Source organism: Micromys minutus, assembly GCF_963924665.1.
Source record: "Micromys minutus genome assembly, chromosome: 22".
Classification (NCBI taxonomy): Eukaryota; Metazoa; Chordata; class Mammalia; order Rodentia; family Muridae; genus Micromys; species Micromys minutus.
Window position 1 is genome coordinate 4968878 of NC_137957.1, and position 21959 is coordinate 4990836.

General features: G+C 34.6%; 1 protein-coding gene across 1 annotated transcript; it reads left to right on the top strand.

Annotated features, from left to right (window-relative positions):
* Positions 1–7365: 7365 nt before the first annotated feature.
* On the top strand, positions 7366–8322 carry LOC308434717 (olfactory receptor 6C6-like; the record flags this gene model as incomplete). Its single annotated transcript, XM_080935108.1, has 1 exon — positions 7366–8322. One exon carries the CDS (start codon positions 7366–7368, stop codon positions 8320–8322), a length of 957 nt encoding a protein of 318 aa, XP_080791234.1.
* Positions 8323–21959: the final 13637 nt, after the last annotated feature.

Genomic DNA, 21959 nt, shown 5'->3' on the forward strand with positions numbered 1-21959 from the left:
TTTTTTTTTACCTTTATAATAGACTTTTATTTTTATTTTTTCACTACAGTTAACTCTATACCACATAATCTCATATGTTATATTTGGGGAACTGCCTGAATATGTCTTTTACTTATCTATGGTTGGAGTGGTATGCTGCACTGCAAGGGGAGAAGGAAGAAATGGAGGGAACAGCCAATTGTTTTAACTTTCAGGCTATGGTTTTTAGCTGTTTTAGAGACTTAATTTTAGAATTGGTTTTGACAGTGACATTGATATAACTTTCCTGTTATTTAATTAATATAATAATCCTTGGGTATTAGCCTATCTTATTTTCTGCAGATCAACATTAGAGATGAACCTTTATAATTTAATGTTGTTTAGATGAATTAGTGATTCTAAAGAATTTCTGATTTGATTTAAAGAGGGTTTTAAGAGATGGTTTTAGTTGCTTTGCTAGAAAGATGTAACAAAGTTAGAATCAAAAATGAAATGTGCTCATTCCTCATAATAGTAAGTACAATGAGCTTTCATAATTCCACTAAAAAAGGAAATAGACTTGGGTACTAGGTAAAACATTTCGGTCCAAGGATAAAGTCACAGGTATGAACTATGATAAGGCAAGGCCATGTAAAAGCTGTTGCTTTGTATTATAATAAGCATATAGAATAAAATATTGCTTTGAAAGTTCTTCTGTAGCTCCTATTTTATGTAACATTTTATCTCTGAAGTAATTTTCTAAATAACCTTTGTCTAAAATTTTGTATAAAAAAAGGCCAGATTAAAAAAAATAAAATTGTTTGTTGAATGATTTGGCTTAGAGACCTCTTTCCCATCCATCCATCCATCCATCCATCCATCCATCCATCCATCCATCCACCCATCCATCCATCCATCATCCAATGTATTTGTTTATCTATATGTGCATGTATAGGTTTATGTGTTTATGTAAGCATACATGAATATTTGTGGAGTGTATGAAGAGGTGGTTGGGCTAAGCAAAAATGTGAATGTGTTATATATAAATGAAAACATGAATGAAAATGTAGATGTGAATAAAGCATCTTAATTCTTTTTATTTCCTTTGGCTATGGTTCACAAAGAGTTAACCACTAGCCAGAGAGGCTTCTGGGTGCCTGGACAGAGAAAGGAGCATAGCAATACATTTTTTTAAATTAATTCCCTGCTGCTAAATAACAAGTGTTAATTTTCCAAGCCAGTGGTCTTTAACCCTAGAATAAGTAAGAATATTTTTAGAACCTTTTAGAAGTTATCTGCAAGCATTTAGTACAATTAGAGAGCTAGAAGACCAGAGAATACCGGTCCTTAAGCTACCCCCATATTCAACACTGTCCAGCTTCAAACTATTCTAGGCCAGGCTGGCTCCTGGCATGTCTGTTTGTTTATATGTACATATGTAAGCATGCATACATGAATACTTTGGAGTTAATTGAGACAGACAGTCAGGCTCGACCTGAATGTACATGTATGAATGTATATGTGTCTGTGCAAATTTGCCTGTATAAAGGATCTTTTTTTTCCCTTGCCTCTCTGGTTCATAGTTAGCCAGCCAGGCTAGTGAAGGGCTACCTGCTCCAGCATGGCCAGATAAAGGAGCTTTGGCAATAAATATTTTACCTAATCTTCTGCTGTTAAGCAAAAGGTGATGATAATTCCTTTGAGGCCATAGGCTTCTGGCCCCAGTATGCTGCAATATGACTAAAAATGAAAAAGAGTAAATATCATTAATACTAAGTAATCTTTACACTAGAAATTTTAATATTACTATGACAGAAATACATGACAACTAAAATATGACTCATGTTATTTGATGATACAATGTCCTTTATAAATTTACCAAATAATCCTCATCCTTTGCAGATCATGTATTCATAATTGCCAAACTTTACATAAGATGAACCATAAAAATGTAAGTTTTAGATATACATAAAGAGAAGTTTAAAGGTTTAAAAATGTTACATTTGCTTCACACACATATATGTATGCCTATGGAGGGACATATCTATGGATATATATCTATATCTATATCCCTTTAAAACTTTACTCTTTAAATCAAGTTTTCTATATCTAAGTATCTTATAACTCAAAAACAAAAACATAATAAAATGAAGCAAAGCAAAACAAAACAAACAAACAAAACCAACCAGGCTGTTAACAGAACTGCTCTCCACAAATGGACTGCAAGGCACCATTGCTGAAGACTCGCCTACTTAACTCAATTAACATGAAGAAATTAACGTGTGCCTATGTAAAAAGCTTCACCATTATGTATTTGGATTATTGGAATGAAAAGGTACTCTGCAGGACGCTAAAAAAGAAATGTATCACCCAGCCACAAACACTTTTATCTACAATGGCATCTGGACAGCAATATACAGGAGAGGAATGGTGGCTCAAATCTTGTTGGATAACCAACCAATGTGTGATTTGACTTAAAGTACATTACACAGATGGAACCATACTGGACACTGCTTGTATTACCAACAACCTAAGATTGTATATTCCAGATACCGAGAGTATATAAAATAATACTCTTTTTTAAAACAAACAAAAAACTCATGGCAATAAAATGAATCCTAATAATATTCTGCTGTATTTATAGATCATTGTCTTCCTCGGGCATCTCCAGAGAAGTTTCCTTCTGCATCAGATGGGAAAAAATACAGTTACCTGCAGCCAGACATTATGCAGAGTGAGAGACCTTGAAACACTCAGATCTAAATGGGATGTCTCCATTAAATCTTCCTACACAGGGCTCAGAAAAACCTACAGAAGAAAATACAGAAAGAATGTAAAAACTAGAGGAAGTAGAGGACACCAAGAAAAGAAAGTCCTTACGATCAACAAGTTTAATGTACATCTAAACTCACAAAGACTGAAGTAGCATGCACAGGGCCTACAGTGTCTGCACCAATTGAATTCTTAGAGCAGAAAAAGGGGTGAACCCAGAAGCAATCTCCATGTTGATAACTTGCAAATGAGAGCCTCAGTGAGAAAACAAACTTTTTTTTTTCCTTTTTATTCAGTTTACATCCTGATCTCTGCATCGTTCCTGGTCTCCTCACACAGTCCTTACCTTTATCTTCTTTTCAGAGAGGGTGGAGGCTCACTTGGGGTATCCATGCCCTCCCCCAAATCCTGGCACATCAAGTACCTGCAGGAATAGGCCCATCCTCTTCCAAGGAGACAAAACAAAGCAGCTCAGTTAGTGGAACCTATTCCATAGTTAGGCATCAGCTTTCGGTATAGCCCCTGCTCTAGTTGTTGGGAGACCCACATAAAGACTGAAATACCCATCTGCTACATATGTGGCGGGCAAGGGTGGTAAGTCCTATCCATGTATGGCCTTTGGTTGGTGGTTTAGTCTCTGAGAGCCCCCAAAGGTTAGGGTTACTTGACTCTATTGGTTTTCCTATGGAGTTTCTGTCCTCTTCAGGGCCCTCAGTTCTTCCCCTAACTCTTCCATATGAGTCTCCAAGCTCCTGACAATATTTGGTTATAAATTTCTGCATCTGTTTCAGTCAGCTGGTGGGTGGAGCCTCTCAGAAGACAGTAATGCTAGGCTTCTCTTTGCAAGCATAAGAAAGTATCACTAATAGTGTCAGGGATTGGTGTTTGCCCATGGGATGACTCTCACCAAATATTGATTGTCCATTCTCCCAGTCTCTGCTCTATCATCCATTCCTATATTTCTTGTAGACAGCATAATTTTTTCTAGCAAACAAGTTGCTTTATTTGAAATGAATTAATGGCTACACAATTGTGTGCAGATGTTTATATAATAGATATTTATATATTTATACATCTACATGCTTATATAAATGTATTTATATATTTAATTAATTTATATACTTATACTTTTATTTATATATTTTATTATAAATTGTATTTTATTATATATAATTAACATATAATATGTACATATAAAATATACATATACATATAAAATATGAAAAGTATATTTTAAAGAAAATGTGTGTGAATTTTTTCATTGGTTAAATATAAAGATATGTACATGGTAAGCATTCAAATGTTGTAGCAGTCTACTAACAATACTCTAGAAGCAATATTAAGGATAGTAAAAGAAATATGGGAAGTATATACACAAGTATACACATACAAAGGTCTATTTTATAAAAAGCATTTTTATATTATACACTTTGGTAATCCCTCAGGAAATGATGTTCTTGTATCACAGTTACCCTGAGGACTATTCATTCTTATGAGATTTTCCTACAGAATACTAGGAAATAAATCCTCCATTGTCTCATAAGACAGTAAAGTTTTATATAGTACTATATACCAAATTCACCAAGTTTATAACACCTTTCGCAGGTGAACTGTAGTCACCTGTAGAGAGTGATGTGATTTATTTTCATATCAAAATGAGATAAATTAGTTAGCAATAATACTTTCAAAAGGACATTTTTTCAGTCATTATATTTTGAAGTAGAGTGAGGTGCTAGGGGAGGAGAGTAAATTATTGATACTCTCTTCACCTGAGGATGATGGGCTGAAATAAACTATGTGCAGAAAGCTTACTCAAATCTGCACATACAAGTTACTGAAAAAGCCACAGAACAGACTTAGGGTTAGTGCTTTTTCTATTTTCATTAGAATTTTAGATACTGGTGAAGGAGTGATCAATACAAGCACTATCTAAAATGAAAGTCTGTCTTTTAAAAAGCAATCTTTAACATTTCATCTAATGAACATAATTGCACTTATTAACTTGTTGTATTTTAGTTTGTAGGGTTTTTTCTTCTACCATAAGAGTACATGGTAATGTTATTGTTGAGGAAGAACAAATCAGTGGTTTGTTGTGATGGAATTTTATTACATGATTTTTCCTGCTGTCAACATGCAGTGTTATCATCAAGATGACCTATGCAAACAGTAACATTTTATAATATTTTGTGACATTTAATGTAAACCTGTGAATTACATATTCTTCATCCAGCAGTTTCATGGATTCAATAATATGACACATGAGGGGAATTCCAAATATTATAGTCAAATAATAGATGTTTGAACTATTACTGTTCTTTGATTTACTCAAGTCTGTTTGTCTAGAATATTATTTATCTTAAGATCCTTTATATCCAAAGGTTTTATTCTTCTGAAGACTATGACACTATTGTTGAAACAACATTTAATTTTTAATTTTACTTACTTCTTTTTATTTTTATATGTTCTGCTTTCAGGAAATAATTTATTCATTAGAGGTGAAAAGACTGAAAATATTTTTGTTAATATTGTCAATCCAGAAGAGATGATTTCACAGTGTCCATTTTAAATTGATTTGACTATATTTTAGTAGTAGCAAAAGTAATCAAGAAAGAGTTTTTTTTTTCCTTGTCTGTTTTAATGAGCTTCTTTTTTGGCACAAATTTAATTAACATTTAACAAATATGCTCTAAACAAACTGCCTTGCAGTACAGTTTTATATAAAAGCAAGTAGAAAAGATTATCTATAGAAAAGATCAGCCATGAAAACTGGATCGTATTAGAAGAAACATTTATAACTTAGCTTTTAGTAAGAAGATTTAAACCTCATTCAAAAACTTTTATGTTGCTGTATTTTAAAAGCTAAAACTTATTTTTTTTATTTTGACCTTTTGGTATAAACACAACCTTGAATATATTTTCATATTTAAAGTTATTTGCTTCATTGTAGAACATTACAGTATCAGTTTGCATATATAATGATCAATAGAGTCAAGACTTTATTTAATTGCTAGTTGATATATTTCAATATTATTATTTTGATATTTGTATACTTAAAATTCATCTCACCCATCCACCACTAACTGTGAACTTAAAATTTCACATACTCTTTTCTTTTTTCCAGGTTTTCTCTTTTTCTGACTTAAAATATAATTATGTTATTGTAATGTAATAATGAGCAGAGATAGGCATTAGTAACAAAAATACTTTTAAAGTGTATATTTATGTAATTTCTCCACATTATTATTACTATGTGTTTGTAAATATAGTTTTGATATATTAATTTTTGTAAAATTATCTTTCTCAATGAAATATAATAATACAAAATAATAAAAATTATATTTATGGGCTGCCATGTAGTTTTTTCACATTTCTTTTGCTGTAACACAAAAAATTTTAATATTTCTCTGTTTCCATTATATTTATTATAGCTCTTTGGTAAATTCTATATAAGTATTAATAAGAAGATAAGCTATCTGCTCTCCCTGTATCATCATTAAAGTAATTAATAATGAAATGTACTGTGAAGGAAGTGGTACTTCAGGGAAGAGCCATCAAAGAGTGGTTAGAAATATTCAAAAGGATACAATATTAAAATTATTCCATGTGTGTTACTCTAAATTATCTGAAACACCATTTTATAAACCACAAAATAAGTTATGAGTTGGGACAGAGGCTCTGTAGCCAAATTATTGCTTTGAATTGTTTAGCATATAGAAAACCCTGGATGCAGAACCTCAGACAGAAAGTACATAACTGATATATTGACCGTTCTGATTATTGACTTGATTTAGGTGTGTTTTGGTATGTATGTATTTTTTAATGTCAAATTTAGATAACTTCTACTGGGCAACTTTATAATATTTAAATTCCAAGTTTTATAAATTTTCTAATTAATCAAATAAATTAAAGAACTAGGCCTATACTTATAGAATAAAAATCTTTTAAATGATGAAATCAATAAATATCCAGATACAAAAAAGTGTGTTGTCCAAACAAATTCAACTGAGAAACAAAAGGCAGATTGCAATATGTATGTTAAACATCACTTTTCTAATTATAATATACACACGCTAATTATTACTCTTAGTTTTTACTGACAGATCTTTTTTTTTCCCATTCACACTTAATTTGAGCCAGATGACTGTAATGGGAAGCCTTTCAGAATAACACTATCTATTGTCGGTTTAACTGATGACACAGACTTGAGACTTAAGTTACTCACTACTTTGGGGTAAATACCATCACACTTACCATAGAAAATGCTGCTTATTTTATATTAAAGTAGAAAATATTTTTGTTGCAATAAAGCCTTCTTTGAAATGTCCTATTCCATTACATGTATTTCTAAAATGGTAATTTTTGGGACCTATATGAACAATCAATTAATTGGTATTAAACTTGAGATATTAACAAAAGCTGGGTGTATATGACTACACAAGAATCTCAGAATTCAGAAAATCATGGTAGTGTAATGTACAACATGTTTAAAGAGTGACTTGAATGTTGATTTCTGAAAATATCAGTGCATTTATTAAACTTAAGAATATAGAGTTTTTATAACTAAGAATGAAGAAATTTTTTCTAGGTGTGATATTAATTTCATATTTTCTGTAGATTTGTTAGAAAACAAGAGAAATGAAGAACCAGTCTGTGGAGATTGTATTCATTTTGCTTGGACTGACAGGTGACCCTCAGCTACAAATTCTGATTTTCCTGTTTTTGTTTTTTAATTACATCTTGAGCCTGATGGGAAACTTAGTAATCATATTCATCACCCTGTTGGATCCCCATCTCAAGACTCCAATGTATTTCTTCCTCCGGAATTTCTCCTTCTTAGAAATTGCATTCACTACAGTCTGTATTCCCAGGTTCCTCATGAGCATTCTCTTAGGAGAGAAAATGATTTTGTATAATGCTTGTGTGGCTCAGTTATTCTTCTTTTTTCTAATAGGAGCCACAGAGTTCTACCTCCTAGCTGCAATGTCCTATGATCGCTATGTAGCCATTTGCAGACCACTGCACTACCCTATCATCATGAATACAAAAGTGTGCCACCTACTGGTCCTCAGCTCCTGGGTAACTGGGTTCTTAGTCATTTTTCCCCCGTTGCTCCTGGGACTCAAACTCGATTTCTGTGCCTCCAAAACTGTTGATCACTTCCTTTGTGACACTTCTGTCCTGCAGCTGTCTTGCACAGACACACGGTTAATAGAATTGATGGCCTTTGCTTTAGCTATAATGACACTTATCATTACTTTGATCTTAGTGATTCTCTCCTACACCCTTATCATCAAAACCATCCTAAAGTTCCCTTCAGCTCAACAGAGGAAGAAAGCCTTTTCTACCTGCTCCTCACACATGGTTGTTGTCTCCATTACCTATGGGAGTTGTATCTTCATGTATGTGAAAACATCAGCCAAGGAGAGGGTGACCTTAAATAAAGGTATAGCTGTGCTCAACACCTCTGTGGCCCCTTTGCTAAACCCTTTCATTTACACCCTAAGAAACCAACAAGTAAAGGAAGCTTTCAAATATGTGTTTCATAGATTTTGTTCTTTTAAAAACCATGAGACAAAATTTAGGCATAAATAATATGTTGTTGAAACATGTACTACTCTCAATGTATTATTTGTGATCTAAACCAGTTCAGTCATTGATGTATTAGTCATTTGTCTGCTAAGCCTATGTGAGTGTTTCTGTATTTTTCTTTTAGTACATCTTTCTAACTAAAAGATAAAAGTGCTTTCTCAAGACCATAATCTTAAGTTATATGAATATTTTAAAGAGAATTCTTATAAATTTCTATGTACTAAATGTTTATTCAACCTAGACTTGCTTGATTTAAAGAGTTAAGCTATTTTTCATGGTTTACTTGTAAAAGACAGAGATAGAACATGGTTATAATGTAACATAATTAGGGTTGTCATAGCAAATAGAAAGTTTGGTAATTAGAAAGATAAGTTAAAAAAGAAAACACTACTTCCAGTGAAGCATATAAAACTGAGTAAGAAAAACACATAAGAATCCTATGATGAGTGACATAAAATATACCATATAATAAGAAAATTGTTGTAAAAAATCTCCTGCAAAAGTATGCTGAGAGTATAGTTTAATTTCATGAGCTTTGCCTAAAATAATCAAACAGAGTTTTGTACTAATTATTTTATTGGTTTATAATTTGTAAATGTTGAAGGTAATTATAACCCAAGAAAGACATTCTAATTGTTCTTTCTCTGTACCTTGGTTTGGATTTTTTTTCTGTTAAACTAAAATCAGCAGATAAAATGTCTATCAATTCAGATTATGTCAATTTTCACAAATTTAATTATGTATTTAAAAGCACAACTGAAAAATCATTTAAAGCCCATGTACTGGACAAGTGTCCACACCTGAGTCACTAGAGGCACCCAAATAAGTTGTTCCTTCTTATTCTACACACTATGTACCACTACCCATTTCCATTAGAGGACCTTTGATGATGACACATTAGTCTCACCTTTGTGAACTCAGAAAAGGAAAGGGAGGGAAAGGAAAGGAAAAAAGGAAAAGAAAAGAAAAAAGAAAAGGAAAGGAAAGAAAAGGAAAGGAAAGCAAAGAAAAGGAAAGCAAAGAAAAGGAAAGGAGGGGAGGGAGAAAAAGTACATCTGGTAGTGTACGTCTGCTCTTAGCCTTTTGCAATTTGCATGGTTCCATTTCTCATATGTCTCCATAAATCTTTTCTGACCTTTTGTAGCACTATAACCACTGTGTTCTTATTAAAGTTAAACTTTCCTTTTTTTATTTCAATAGTTTGCCAATTTTATTCCCTGAGCAATCAACCCACAAGGATGAATCATTTGTTTAGTTTAGGTGAAAATATGAAGAACAAATTTCAGTTCATAAAATCATCTGTATTTCCAGTATACCATAATAAAAGAACACCTCCTCACTAAGAATTGATCGATGATTAAAAACAAAACTAAAACAGTTCCATTATATCTTGGTAACTCCATTCTAGGGGCAGAGAATCTTAAGAAATTTTCCCTAGAGAGTATAATTGAAAATGCTGAATAAGGCACCTTTCACTTTCTTTTGCTCCTCTTAGGACCCACCTCAGTTGGAAATCAGGATTCAGTTTATTTAAATGTTTTGCAGTATATTCCATTATTCAACCTCCAAGCAGATAGGCTGCCTGCAGGTCTGTTTTCACCAGACCCAATTCCTCAGTATCATCCCCATCTCTGCAGCAGAACACCATAGGAAGCCTCCCCTGTCTTTCTGATCCCATTCCCTGTGGATTTCTCAGATCTACTTCTACTTCTAACTTTTTTCTCCCAACTTGTTGCATTGTCCCAGATCCCCTGCTAAACCAAATGCCACCCATTCAAGTTAGGTTGAAGGAAGAACAACACCAATTCTACTGCTTCTGAAACCCAATCACCCAGTCTCATCCAAACCTCAGTAGCTGGAAACCTGCTATGGTCTCACTTTCTTCTTTGATCTCATCCCCAAAGAAAACAAAGATTTTCTCATCTAACATTTTTTCCTGCAACTCATTCTACTAACCCAGCCTCCAACACCAGCAGGCATTTTCTGTGAACACACTACCTGAAAACACCAAAAGGAGACAACACAGAGCAATGAAAATCTTCAAAAATTGAAGGAAGAAAACAAAATTCAAGGAACAAAATACCCACCCTACAAAGACAAATAAATCCGAATCTAAACCTATAAACATTTCAAGTCCTGATGCTAAAATGCCAGTGGGAAAAATACAATTAGTACAATCAGAGACATATATTGCCACTAGAACCCAGCTATCCTACCATAGTAGGCCTTGAATATTTCAGCATTGCTAAAGCACAGAAAGGTACTCCACATGCTACTGAAAAAGAAATTCAATCACCAAGCCATCCACAAACTCTCATCGACAATTGTGTATAACCTTCAAGGTGTTGTGATAAATTTCCAACCCGAGCAAACCCATTGTCTTTTTATTTGGAAATCAAGTCCATTGATTTTGAGAAGTATTAGACCAGAAATTGTTAATTGTTAACTCATTTTATTTTGATTTTGGTAGTGGTTGTGTGTGTGTGTGTGTGTGTGTGTGTGTGTGTGTGTGTGTGAGTGAGTGTGTGAGTGTGTTGCATGTGTGTATTTGTGTGTTCATTTTCTGATGTGTAGTTATTTATTTCCTATGTTTTATTAGGTATAGTTAGTCTCCTTAGGTTGGAGATTTTCTTCTAGGATCTTCTGCAGGGCTGGACTTGTGAGTATTCTTTAAATTTGGATTTGTTACAGAATATCTTGTTTTCTCCATTTGTGGTGTTTGAAAGTTTTGCTGGACATACTTGTGTAGGCTGATATCTGTAGTTTATTTGAATTTTCCTGGCATCTGTCCAGGCCATTCTGGCTTTTAGACTCTCTGTTGAGAAGTCGAGTATAATTCTGATAGGTCTAACTATATGTTATTTGACCCCTTTCCCTTGCAGTTTTTAATATTTTTCCATACATTTAATGTTTTGATTATTATGTGTCAGATGGATTATAATTTCTGGTCCAAATCTATTTGGTGTCTGTAAGAATTTTGTATGTATGTAGGCATATCTGTTTATAGGTTGGAAAATTTTCTTCTAAGATTTTGATGAAAATATTTTCTTGGCCTAGTAGTGCAAATCTTCTCCTTCTTCTATTCCTGTTATCCTTAGATTTGGTCTTTTTTAAAAATTACTATTCTATATCTTGTCCCAGAGGCAGCTAGAAAAAGACTAGTTATGTCAACAAGGTCACATGTACGTCAACAAGGTCACACCTCCAAATAGTCTGGGCCAAGTATATGAAAACTATCACAATATGCATAATTTTATTAATTGAATATATTTGCTAATACACAAATTAGTAAAACTGTGAGCTGATGTATAAGAGAATGTACAGGGAAAGAATATGATCAGAATGCATTTAAATTCAAAATTTGTTTTAAATATAAGAAATAAAATAAGTGCACTATATGGTATGGCATCACAATGAAGAACCACTCAATACAGATTATCAATAAGTCCATAAATTAATTTGCTTCATGAGATTTATTCTTAAGTAAAAGAGACAAGAAGAATGTTGTAGTGTAGTAGACATCTTTTGAGGTCAATTTTTCTACATCACCCTAAAATTTAAGGTTTTTACTATGCATATTCACTAAACTAGAGTGAAACATACAATGTAGATCAGGCTTGCCGTGAGCACAGTACCACTTGCCTTTGCCTCCTTAATGCTATAATTAAAGGTAGCACCAAGAGATTAAATTCTTTTCCCGTCTTACATTTTTTATTTTAAGATCAACTTGAAATAACACAGAATTATAGAACCACAATTTTATAGGTAAGGATGTCATGATACTCAAATAGTAGAGAAATATATAATCAATTCATTGAAAACAACAATTTAAGAAAGTAAAAGAGGGAGGCTGAGATACTGTGACCTGGAACAGATCTTAGGAACTTCTGTTCCCACCCGGAGAGGACTTCAGGACGCAGAGCAGAGCCTGGCCCAACCACCAGCCGGAAAGACGGCTTGTACAGGCTGAGCAACTGGTGAGTGGGAGACCTAGGCTGCGGGGGAGCAGAGGGATCTCTGCGGAGTGCACACAAAAAGGGCACCCCCTGCCCTGACCTGCCCTGTCCTCCCCGATCCAGTGACCGGGAACAGATCTTAGGAACTTCTGTTCCCACCTGGAGACAACTTCAGGACGCAGAGCAGAGCCTGGCCCAACCACAAGCCGGAAAGGCAGCTCGTACAGGCTGAGCTACTGTGACCTGGAACAGATCTTAGGAACTTCTGTTCCCACCTGGAGACGACTTCAGGACGCAGAGCAGAGCCTGGCCCAACCACCAGCCGGAAAGGCGGCTCGTACAGGCTGAGCAACTGGTGAGTGGGAGACCTAGGCTGCGGGGGAGCAGAGGGATCTCTGCGGAGTGCACACGGAAAGGGCACCCCCTGCCCTGACCTGCCCTGTCCTCCCCGATCCAGTGACCAGGAACAGATCTTAGGAACTTCTGTTCCCACCCGGAGACAACTTCAGGACACAGAGCAGGGCCTGGCCCAACAGCCAGCCAGAAAGGTGGCTAGGAGAGGCTGAGCATCTGTGACCAGGAACAGATCTTAGGAACGTCTGTTCCCACCCGGGGGCGACTTCAGGACGCAGAGCAGAGCCTGTCCCAGCTGCCACCCGGAACCTGGGCTGCTGGGGAGTAGAGAGATCTCTGAGGAGTGCACACGGAAAGTGTACCAGGGACACAGACCAGATACAAGGGAAAGGCAAGAACATATCACTGACAACAAAATGGCAAGAGGAAAGAGAAAGAGTATATATATCCCAAGGAAACCAAGACAATCTAGCAACACCAGAACCCAGCTCTCCGATAGTAGCAAACATAGGAATTCCAAACACTCCAGAGAAAGAAGACACAGACCTGAAAAACATGCCTCAAGACGCTGATAGAGTTACTTAAACAAGAAAGGGAGGAAAAGCAAAAAGATTCGGAAGCTTTTAAAGAAGAAACAAGAAAAACACTCAAAGAACTCAAAGAACGAGACGAAGACAGAACCAAAGAAATAAAGGAATGGAAGAGGGAAATTAAAACAGAAATTGACACAATAAAGAAAGCGCTAAAAGAGATAACCCTAGAGTCAGAACACCAAAAAAAGAAATCAGGAGTCACAGAAGCAAGCATTTCCAACAGATTACAAGAGATCGAGGAGAGAATCTCGGGGGCAGAAGACAACATTGCAAACATAGACAAAACAGCCAGAGAAGATGCAAAAAACAAAAAGCTCCTAACCCAAAATGTCCAGGAAATACAAGACACAATGAGAAGACCGAACCTAAGGATAATAGGAATAGAAGAGGGAGAAGAGTATCAACTAAGAGGCACAGTAAATATCTTCAACAAAATCATAGAAGAAAACTTCCCTACCCTCAAGAATGAGATGACCACGAGCATAAAAGAAGCCTTCAGAACTCCAAATAGGTTGGACCAGAAAAGAAATACCTCCTGACACATAATAGTAAAAACATCAAGTGCCCAAAGTAAAGAAAGAATACTAAAAGCAGTAAGGGAAAAAGGTCAGGTAACATATAAAGGCAGACAAATCAGACTCACACCCGATTTCTCAACAGAGACTATGAAAGCTAGAAGAGCCTGGACAGACATCATGCACTCCTTAAGAGAGCACAAGTGCCAGCCCAAGCTGCTATACCCAGCGAAACTATCAATCACCATCGATGGAGAGACAAAGATATTTCAAGACAAATCAAACTTCACACAATATCTGACCACAAACCCAGCACTACAACGAATTATAGGTGGAAAACCCAATACAAGGAGGGAAAATACAGCCTAGTAAAAACAAGAAAACTCCTAAACAAGAAAACTAAAGAAAAAAACACAGACACAACTCAACCCAAAAAAGCAAAAATGGCAGGAAACAGAAACAATTATTCTTTGATATCTATTAACATAAATGGTCTCAACTCTCCAATAAAGAGACATAGACTATCAGACTGGATACATAAACAAAATCCAGCCTTTTGCTGCATACAGGAAACTCATCTCAGAGACAGAGACAGACACTATCTCAGAGTAAAAGGGTGGGAAAAAAACTTCCAAGCAAACAGCTCCAAGAAGCAAGCTGGAGTGGCTATTCTAATATCGAATAAAGTAAATTTCCAACCAAAAGTTATCAAAAAAGATAAAGAAGGACACTTTTTACTCATTACCGGGGAAATCTGTCAGGAGGAACTCTCAATCCTTAACATATATGCTCCAAATAAAAAATCAGCCACATTCATAAAAGAAACTCTACTAAAGCTCAAAAAATACATTTCACCCCACACAATAATAGTGGGAGACTTTAACACCCCACTCTCACCAATGGACAGATCAGGGAAACAGAAACTGAACAAGGACACTGCAAAACTAGCAGAGACTTTGAACCAACTAGAATTAATAGATATATACAGAACATACTATCCTAAAGTAAAAGAATACACCTTCTTCTCACCACCTCATGGCACCTTCTCGAAAATTGACCACATAATTGGACACAGAACAAGCCTTCATCGATATAAGAAGATTGAAATACTCCCATGCATCCTCTCAGATCACCATGGTCTACGGCTGGTCTTTAACAACAACAAAGACAACAAAATGCCCACATACACATGGAAACTAAACAACACTCTGTTAAAGGATAGCAGGGTCAAAAAGAAATAAAGAAAGAAATTAAGGATTTTCTAGAATTCAACGAAAATGAATACACAACATACCCAAACCTATGGGATGCAATGAAAGCAGTATTGAGAGGAAAACTCATTGCCCTAAGTGCTTCCAAGAAGAAACTGGAGAGAGCTCACATCAGCAACCTGACAGCACAGCTAAAAGCCCTAGAACAAAAGGAAGCAGATATACCCAAAAAGAGTAGACGGCAAGAAATAATCAAAATTAGGGCAGAAATAGACCAAATAGAAACAAAAAAAACCATTGAAAAAATCAACAAAACAAAGAGTTGGTTCTTTGAGAAAATCAACAAGATTGATTAACCCCTAGCCAGACTAACTAAAGGGCAAAGAGAGAGTATCCAAATTAACAAAATCAGAAAGGAAAGTGGTGACATAACAACTGAAACTAAGGAAATTCAAGAAATCATCAGATCATACTACAAAAACTTATACTCCACAAAATTGGAAAATCTGGAGGAAATGGACGAATTCCTAGACAGATACAAGGTACCAAAGTTGAACCAGGACCAAGTAAACCATCTAAATAACCCTATAACACCTAAAGAAATAGAAGAAGTCATCAAAAGCCTCCCAACCAAAAAAAGCCCAGGTCCAGACGAGTTCAGTGCAGAATTTTATCAGACATTTATTGGGGATAAAACACCAATATTCGCCAAGCTATTCCAAAAGATAGAATCAGATGGAATATTACCCAACTCATTTTTTGAGGCTACAATAACCCTCGTACCTAAGCCACACAAAGACCCTACAAAGAAAGAGAACTTCAGACCAATCTCACTTATGAACATTGATGCAAAAATACTCAACAAAATCCTTGCAAACCGAATCCAAGAACACATCAAAACCATCATTCATCATGACCAAGTAGGCTTCATCCCTGGGATGCAGGGATGGTTTAACATAAGGAAATCCATCAATGTAATCCACCATATAAACAAACTTAAAGACCAAAATCACATGGTCATCTCACTAGATGCTGAGAAAGCATTCGACAAAATCCAACACCCCTTCATGTTAAAAGTCCTGGAAAGAACAGGAATCCAAGGCCCATATTTAAACATAATAAAAGCAATATACAGCAAACCAACAGCCAACATCAAACTTAATGGCGAAAAACTTGAAGCAATCTCACTAAAATCAGGGACTCGACAAGGCTGCCCACTCTCTCCCTACCTATTCAACATAGTACTGGACGTCCTGGCTGGAGCAATTAGACAGCTAAAGGAGATCAAGGGGATACAAATCGGAAAGGAAGAGATAAAAACATCACTCTTTGCCGATGACATGATAGTGTACTTGAGTGACCCCAAAAATTCCACCAGAGAACTCCTACAGCTGATAAACAAGTTCAGCAAAGTGGCCGGATACAAAATTAACTCAAACAAATCAGTAGCCTTCCTATACTCAAAGAACAAACATGTGGAGAAAGAAATTAGGGAAAAGGTACCCTTCACAATAGTTACAAAAACAATGAAATACCTTGGTGTGACTCTAACTAAGGAAGTAAAGGACCTGTATGACAAGAACTTCAAACCTCTAAAGAAAGAAATTGAGGAGGATCTCAGAAAATGGAAAGATCTCCCATGCTCATGGATTGGAAAGATCAACATCTTAAAAATGGCCATCCTACCAAAAGCAATCTACAGATTCAATGCAATCCCCATCAAAATTCCAACCCAGTTCTTCATGGAATTGGAAAGATCAATGTGCAATTTCATATGGAATAACAGAAGACCTAGAATAGCGAAATCCATCCTCAACAACAAAAAACCATCTGCGAGAATCACTATCCCTGACCTCAAGCTATATTACAAGGCAATTGTGCTGAAAACTGCATGGTACTGGTACAGAAATAGGCAAGTGCATCAATGGAATAGAATAGAAGATCCAGAAATGAGCCCTCATGTATATGGTCACCTGATTTTTGACAAAGGTGCAGTAAACATTCAATGGAAAAAGGACAGCCTATTCAACAAATGGTGCTGGTCAAACTGGCACTCAATATGCAAAAGAATGAATATAGACCCGTTCTTATCTCCTTGTACAAAGCTCAAGTGTAAGTGAAGTAAGATCTTCACATTAAACCAGATACACTGGAACTATTAGATGAGAAAGTAGGGAAAACCTTAGAACACATAGGCACAGGAGAAAATTTCCTGAACAAAACACCAATGGCTCAAGCTCTAAGGTCAAAGATTAACAAATGGGACTTAATGAGATTGCAAAGTTTCTGTAAGGCTAAGAACATCGTCAAGAAAACAAAACGGCAACCAACAGAATGGGAAAAGATCTTTACCAACACCACATCAGATAGAGGCCTAATATCCAAGGTGTACAAGGAACTCAAAAAGCTAGACACCAGAGAATCAAATAACCCTATTAAAAAATGGGGTACAGAGCTAAACAAATCATTTTCAGTTGAGGAACACCAAATGGCCGAGAAACATCTGAGGAAGTGCTCGACATCCTTAGCCATCAGGGAAATGCAAATCAAAACAACCCTAAGATTCCACCTCACACCAGTCAGATTGGCTAAGATCCAAAACTCAGATGACAGCTGATGCTGGCGAGGCTGCGGAGAAATAGGAACACTCCTTCACTGTTGGTGGGGTTGCAAGCTAATACAACCACTCTGGAAATCTGTCTGGCGATACCTCAGAAAATTGGATATAGTACTACCTGAAGACCCAGCTATTCCACTTCTGGGCATATACCCCAGAGACACTTTAATACACAACAAAGATATATGCACCACAATGTTCATAGCGGCTCTATTTATAATAGCCAGAAGCTGGAAGGAACCCAGATGTCCTTCAGAAGACGAATGGATACAAAAATTGTGGTACATATACACAATGGAATACTACTCAGCCACCAGAAACAATGACTTAACCAAATTCTTAATAAAATGGCTGCATCTAGAGAAGATCATCCTGAGTGAGATAACCCAGTCACAAAAGAACAGACATAATATGCAGTCACTGATAGTGGGATGCTAACCCCAGAGGCTTGCACTCCCCCAGAAACAACTCACAGACTGTATGAAGTCCAAGAAATAAAGAAAACAAAAACTATACATATATTCACAAAACAAGAAGACTTTGACTATTTCCATGTTGCGTTTTGTTTTGCATGTACTTTACGCTTATTGCAACTAGTACGTTTTCAATGCATACTGTCAAGCCCTTGAAAAAAATCAAGTACTGACTAAATACATATTCACATGGTTTTATGTAAAATTTATTTTAATGTCTGAAAAAACAGTACTGACAAAATGTATAATTTTAAGCAAAAAATGTTTAAAATCTTTAAAAAAATAATAAGCTGTTAGTCTTTTGTGTAGATGGAAATATCTCAAGAAACACTTCTTGTTATGATTAATAATTTGAGTCTTATTTGTAACAGATAAGAGACCAATGTATTTTCCATGTATTTTCATGTTAAAAAAAATAATAAATCTTGTTTTGAAGACAAAAAAAAAAAAAAAAAAAAAAAAAAAAGAAAGTAAAAGAGGTGGGGTGTATGTGTTCAGAAGTTTATTATAATAAAAACCATTTCTGCACTATATAATTAATGAATCCCCTGGGAAACCATATATTTGGATCCTAGTTACACTGAGAATTCTTTATTCTTGTGAGGTTTTCTGTAAAACATTAAGAAACAAAAACTCATTGGTGTCATAAGAGAGTTAAATTCTATGTAACACTTTAGATTACACTCAGCAAGGCTTATAACACTTGAACTGCAGTGCAGTGAACTGTAGCTTAGAGCGATACGATAGAATTTTCATATAAATATAAAATAAATTAGTCAAAATACTTCTAAGAGAACATTTATTCAGCATGTGTTTACTGGTAGAATGAGGTATTGGTGGAGAAGGATGGATTATATGTGCTTTGTATTCACAAGGATGATGACTATTTTGAAATGCAGTTATCCTACTCAAATCTGGACAGAGAGCCTATTAAGAAAAGTGTTGAACACTAAAAGGGTTGGTATTTTTGCCATTTATATTTGTGGATAATTGTGCAACATTAGTAGTCAATACAATCAAGTTGTAAAATGAAAAAAAAATCATTGAATTTTTAGTACTCTTTAACATTTCATTGAACAAATTGAACATAATTGCATTCATTAACTTGTGTCATTTTATTCTTCAGGGAACTTTTAAAGCATGAGACTAAATAAAATGTGATTGATGAAGCAAGGAAAGTCAGTGGTTTATTGCAATAGAATTTCATTACATGATGATATATTTGTAACCATGTTTTCATTGCAATGACTTAAGTAAATAGGAACATTGTGTAATATTTCACAGCCATCTAACACGTTCCAGTGAACTACGCATTCTGCATTCAATAATTTAATAACAAGCAAGGAAAATATAGATTCTGTCTTTAATAAATCATGCTTTAACTATTACAGTTCTTTGACTTACTCTGATTTGCCTGTCTATAATATTGTCTTATTCTCCTATTTATATTACATGTATCAGGTAAGTTCTTTTAAAACCTCATGTCACAAACACTGGGAAGACTGTTCTTTTTGTTTTGGCTCTTCATGTTTTTATTTTTTATTTTTTTTGCTGCTTCCAAACAATATTATTTGCATTAGAATTTGAAATAGTTGAATTATTACTCTTAATACCCTCAATGTAGAAGATATAATCTTAATGGAATCCATTTAAATTTTAATTGTAACTATTTTTAAAAAGTAAAATTAACCCAGGAAAAGATTTTTCCTTAGATTGTTTCCTATATCTTGTTAGATAAAATGTGTGTAACTTGGCTTTAGTAAGAATTCTTTTTCAAACTCTTTCCAAAGTCTCGATACAACCGAAATATCAGAGGCATGTTTTCTCCAACCAGTCTGTCTTCAATTCACTTCACATCTCAAACACAGCCTGAGTATAATTTTTATCTTCAATGTCTCCTATACCAGGAAACATATGAAGAATATTTACAATACAATTTTTACATGAATAGATAGAGCAAAACCAAGTATTTCTACTTATTTAATTGCAAGGTGCCCTAATGTTTAATATTATGATTGTGTTAGGGTGTCTGTATAATCAAAAGTTTTCTCACCAGAAGTTCCTCCATCTACTGTAAATTGAAATTTGAGACACAATCTGCTCTTTTTCTTTAGATCATGCTTACTTAAAATACATTAGTGTTCTTACTGGGTATTTAAGAAATGAGAATTTGTTATGAAGGCATATTCTGTATCAGTGTTTAATCATAATTTTTTATTGTCCATTCATAGTTATAGTTTTGATCATTTTGGGTTTTTTCTATTAATTCTCCTAATTTAGAAAGATACATTTACCTATGGGCTGCTCTTATGTTTATTTCCTTTAACTTTAAATTCCTCTTTCCACAAAACACCCTAAAAGCATTTTATATATCTCTGCTTCCTCTCTAATTATTAAATCACTACACAAGATCATGCATTATTTAGCTCATAACATGTCAAGCACCTATTTCTAGCCATCTACATGATTATTAAAATTCATAATAAAATATGATATGAGAGAAGTGGTACTTCAGGGAAATGCCATCAGAGAGAGGGTTTAGAAGTCTTCAAGGGGCTCAAAATACAAACTATTCCTTAGAACTATCTGAAACTAAGAATCATTAACTACAAAACAAATTATGTACTAGGAGTGAAATTCCATAGTGCAGGAATTAGCCATGTAAGATTCTAGGTTTTACACTAACAAAGAAAAACAAACAAACAAACAAAACAAAAAAGCAAACCAAAACAAAACAAAAAAATCCAAAACCAAGAAAACAGGTGTCTGGTGTTTCAAGCCTATTACTACTTAAATAAAATAGGCAAAGTCATTCAGATAATCTAGGTTTACTTCAATAAATGTGAGTTTTAAAAGAGAAACATATCTTTATATATGTAGTAAATATAGGCTTTATTACTATCTAAAATTAAAATGAAAATACTATATCTTAACTCATATATACTAGAAAGGAATCAAGTGCAGTATTTGGCTTTGTGGGTTTTCCAGTTAATCATAAAGACAAGAAATAATGGTTATTCTCATTGGCTTAAAACATTATTACTATGTTTAATTATAACAATAAACCTTTAATTATCCACAGATACAAACAATATGGATATATTGTATAGATATAAGCATACAGCTCTTTAAGACATGAAGTGGTTTCACATGTGTAACATGAGCATCAGTTTCTAACCTTAGGATACATTATTGTTGTTGTTTTTATTATTGTTGTTATTGTTGTTGTTATAAACTATTATTTATCCTGACTGATCTTTCATCCTCATTCAGTCTAGTTTGAGCAAAAGGTAGCAGCAGAGAACTGTATCTTACAAACTGTATCTCACATTGTTGACACACTCTTGATATTTGTAGTGTCTTTCTTAATTTCAATTACTTTCAAGGTTCTAACAATGTGTGAACATTGTCTTTTTCATCATTACCTTTTTACTGTTTTTGAAATCCTTCCCTTTCAATTTCTTACATATGAAAAAATGTATCATCTGTTTAGCGTTAAATTCTGCTTATTTGGACAATATTGTTAGCTATTGAGGCCAATGAGAATAATAGTGTTTCATGAAATCATTTTCTCACTTAGGTGCAAAGTAACTTGAGATATCAATGAGATTAACAATGTAAACTTTTGAATAAAAGACACTATTGAAACTAAAACCCCGTGTTTCAAATGATTAACATGCCTCCACTAATCGGGACAGGTGTTGACTCACATCTGCACATGAGAAGAATATGAGTTCTTGTGAGTAAAGTAATGTGGATGAGGAAATGTTCATGAGAAGAACTGAAGCTCGCTGATTAAACTATTTGTTCACTGATTAAGATTATAAATATTATATGTCTTGGCTATGAAAGAAGAAATACATTTTACTAGATGTGATTTTAGTTTAATATCTTCTATAGATTTGTTAAAACAAAACAGAA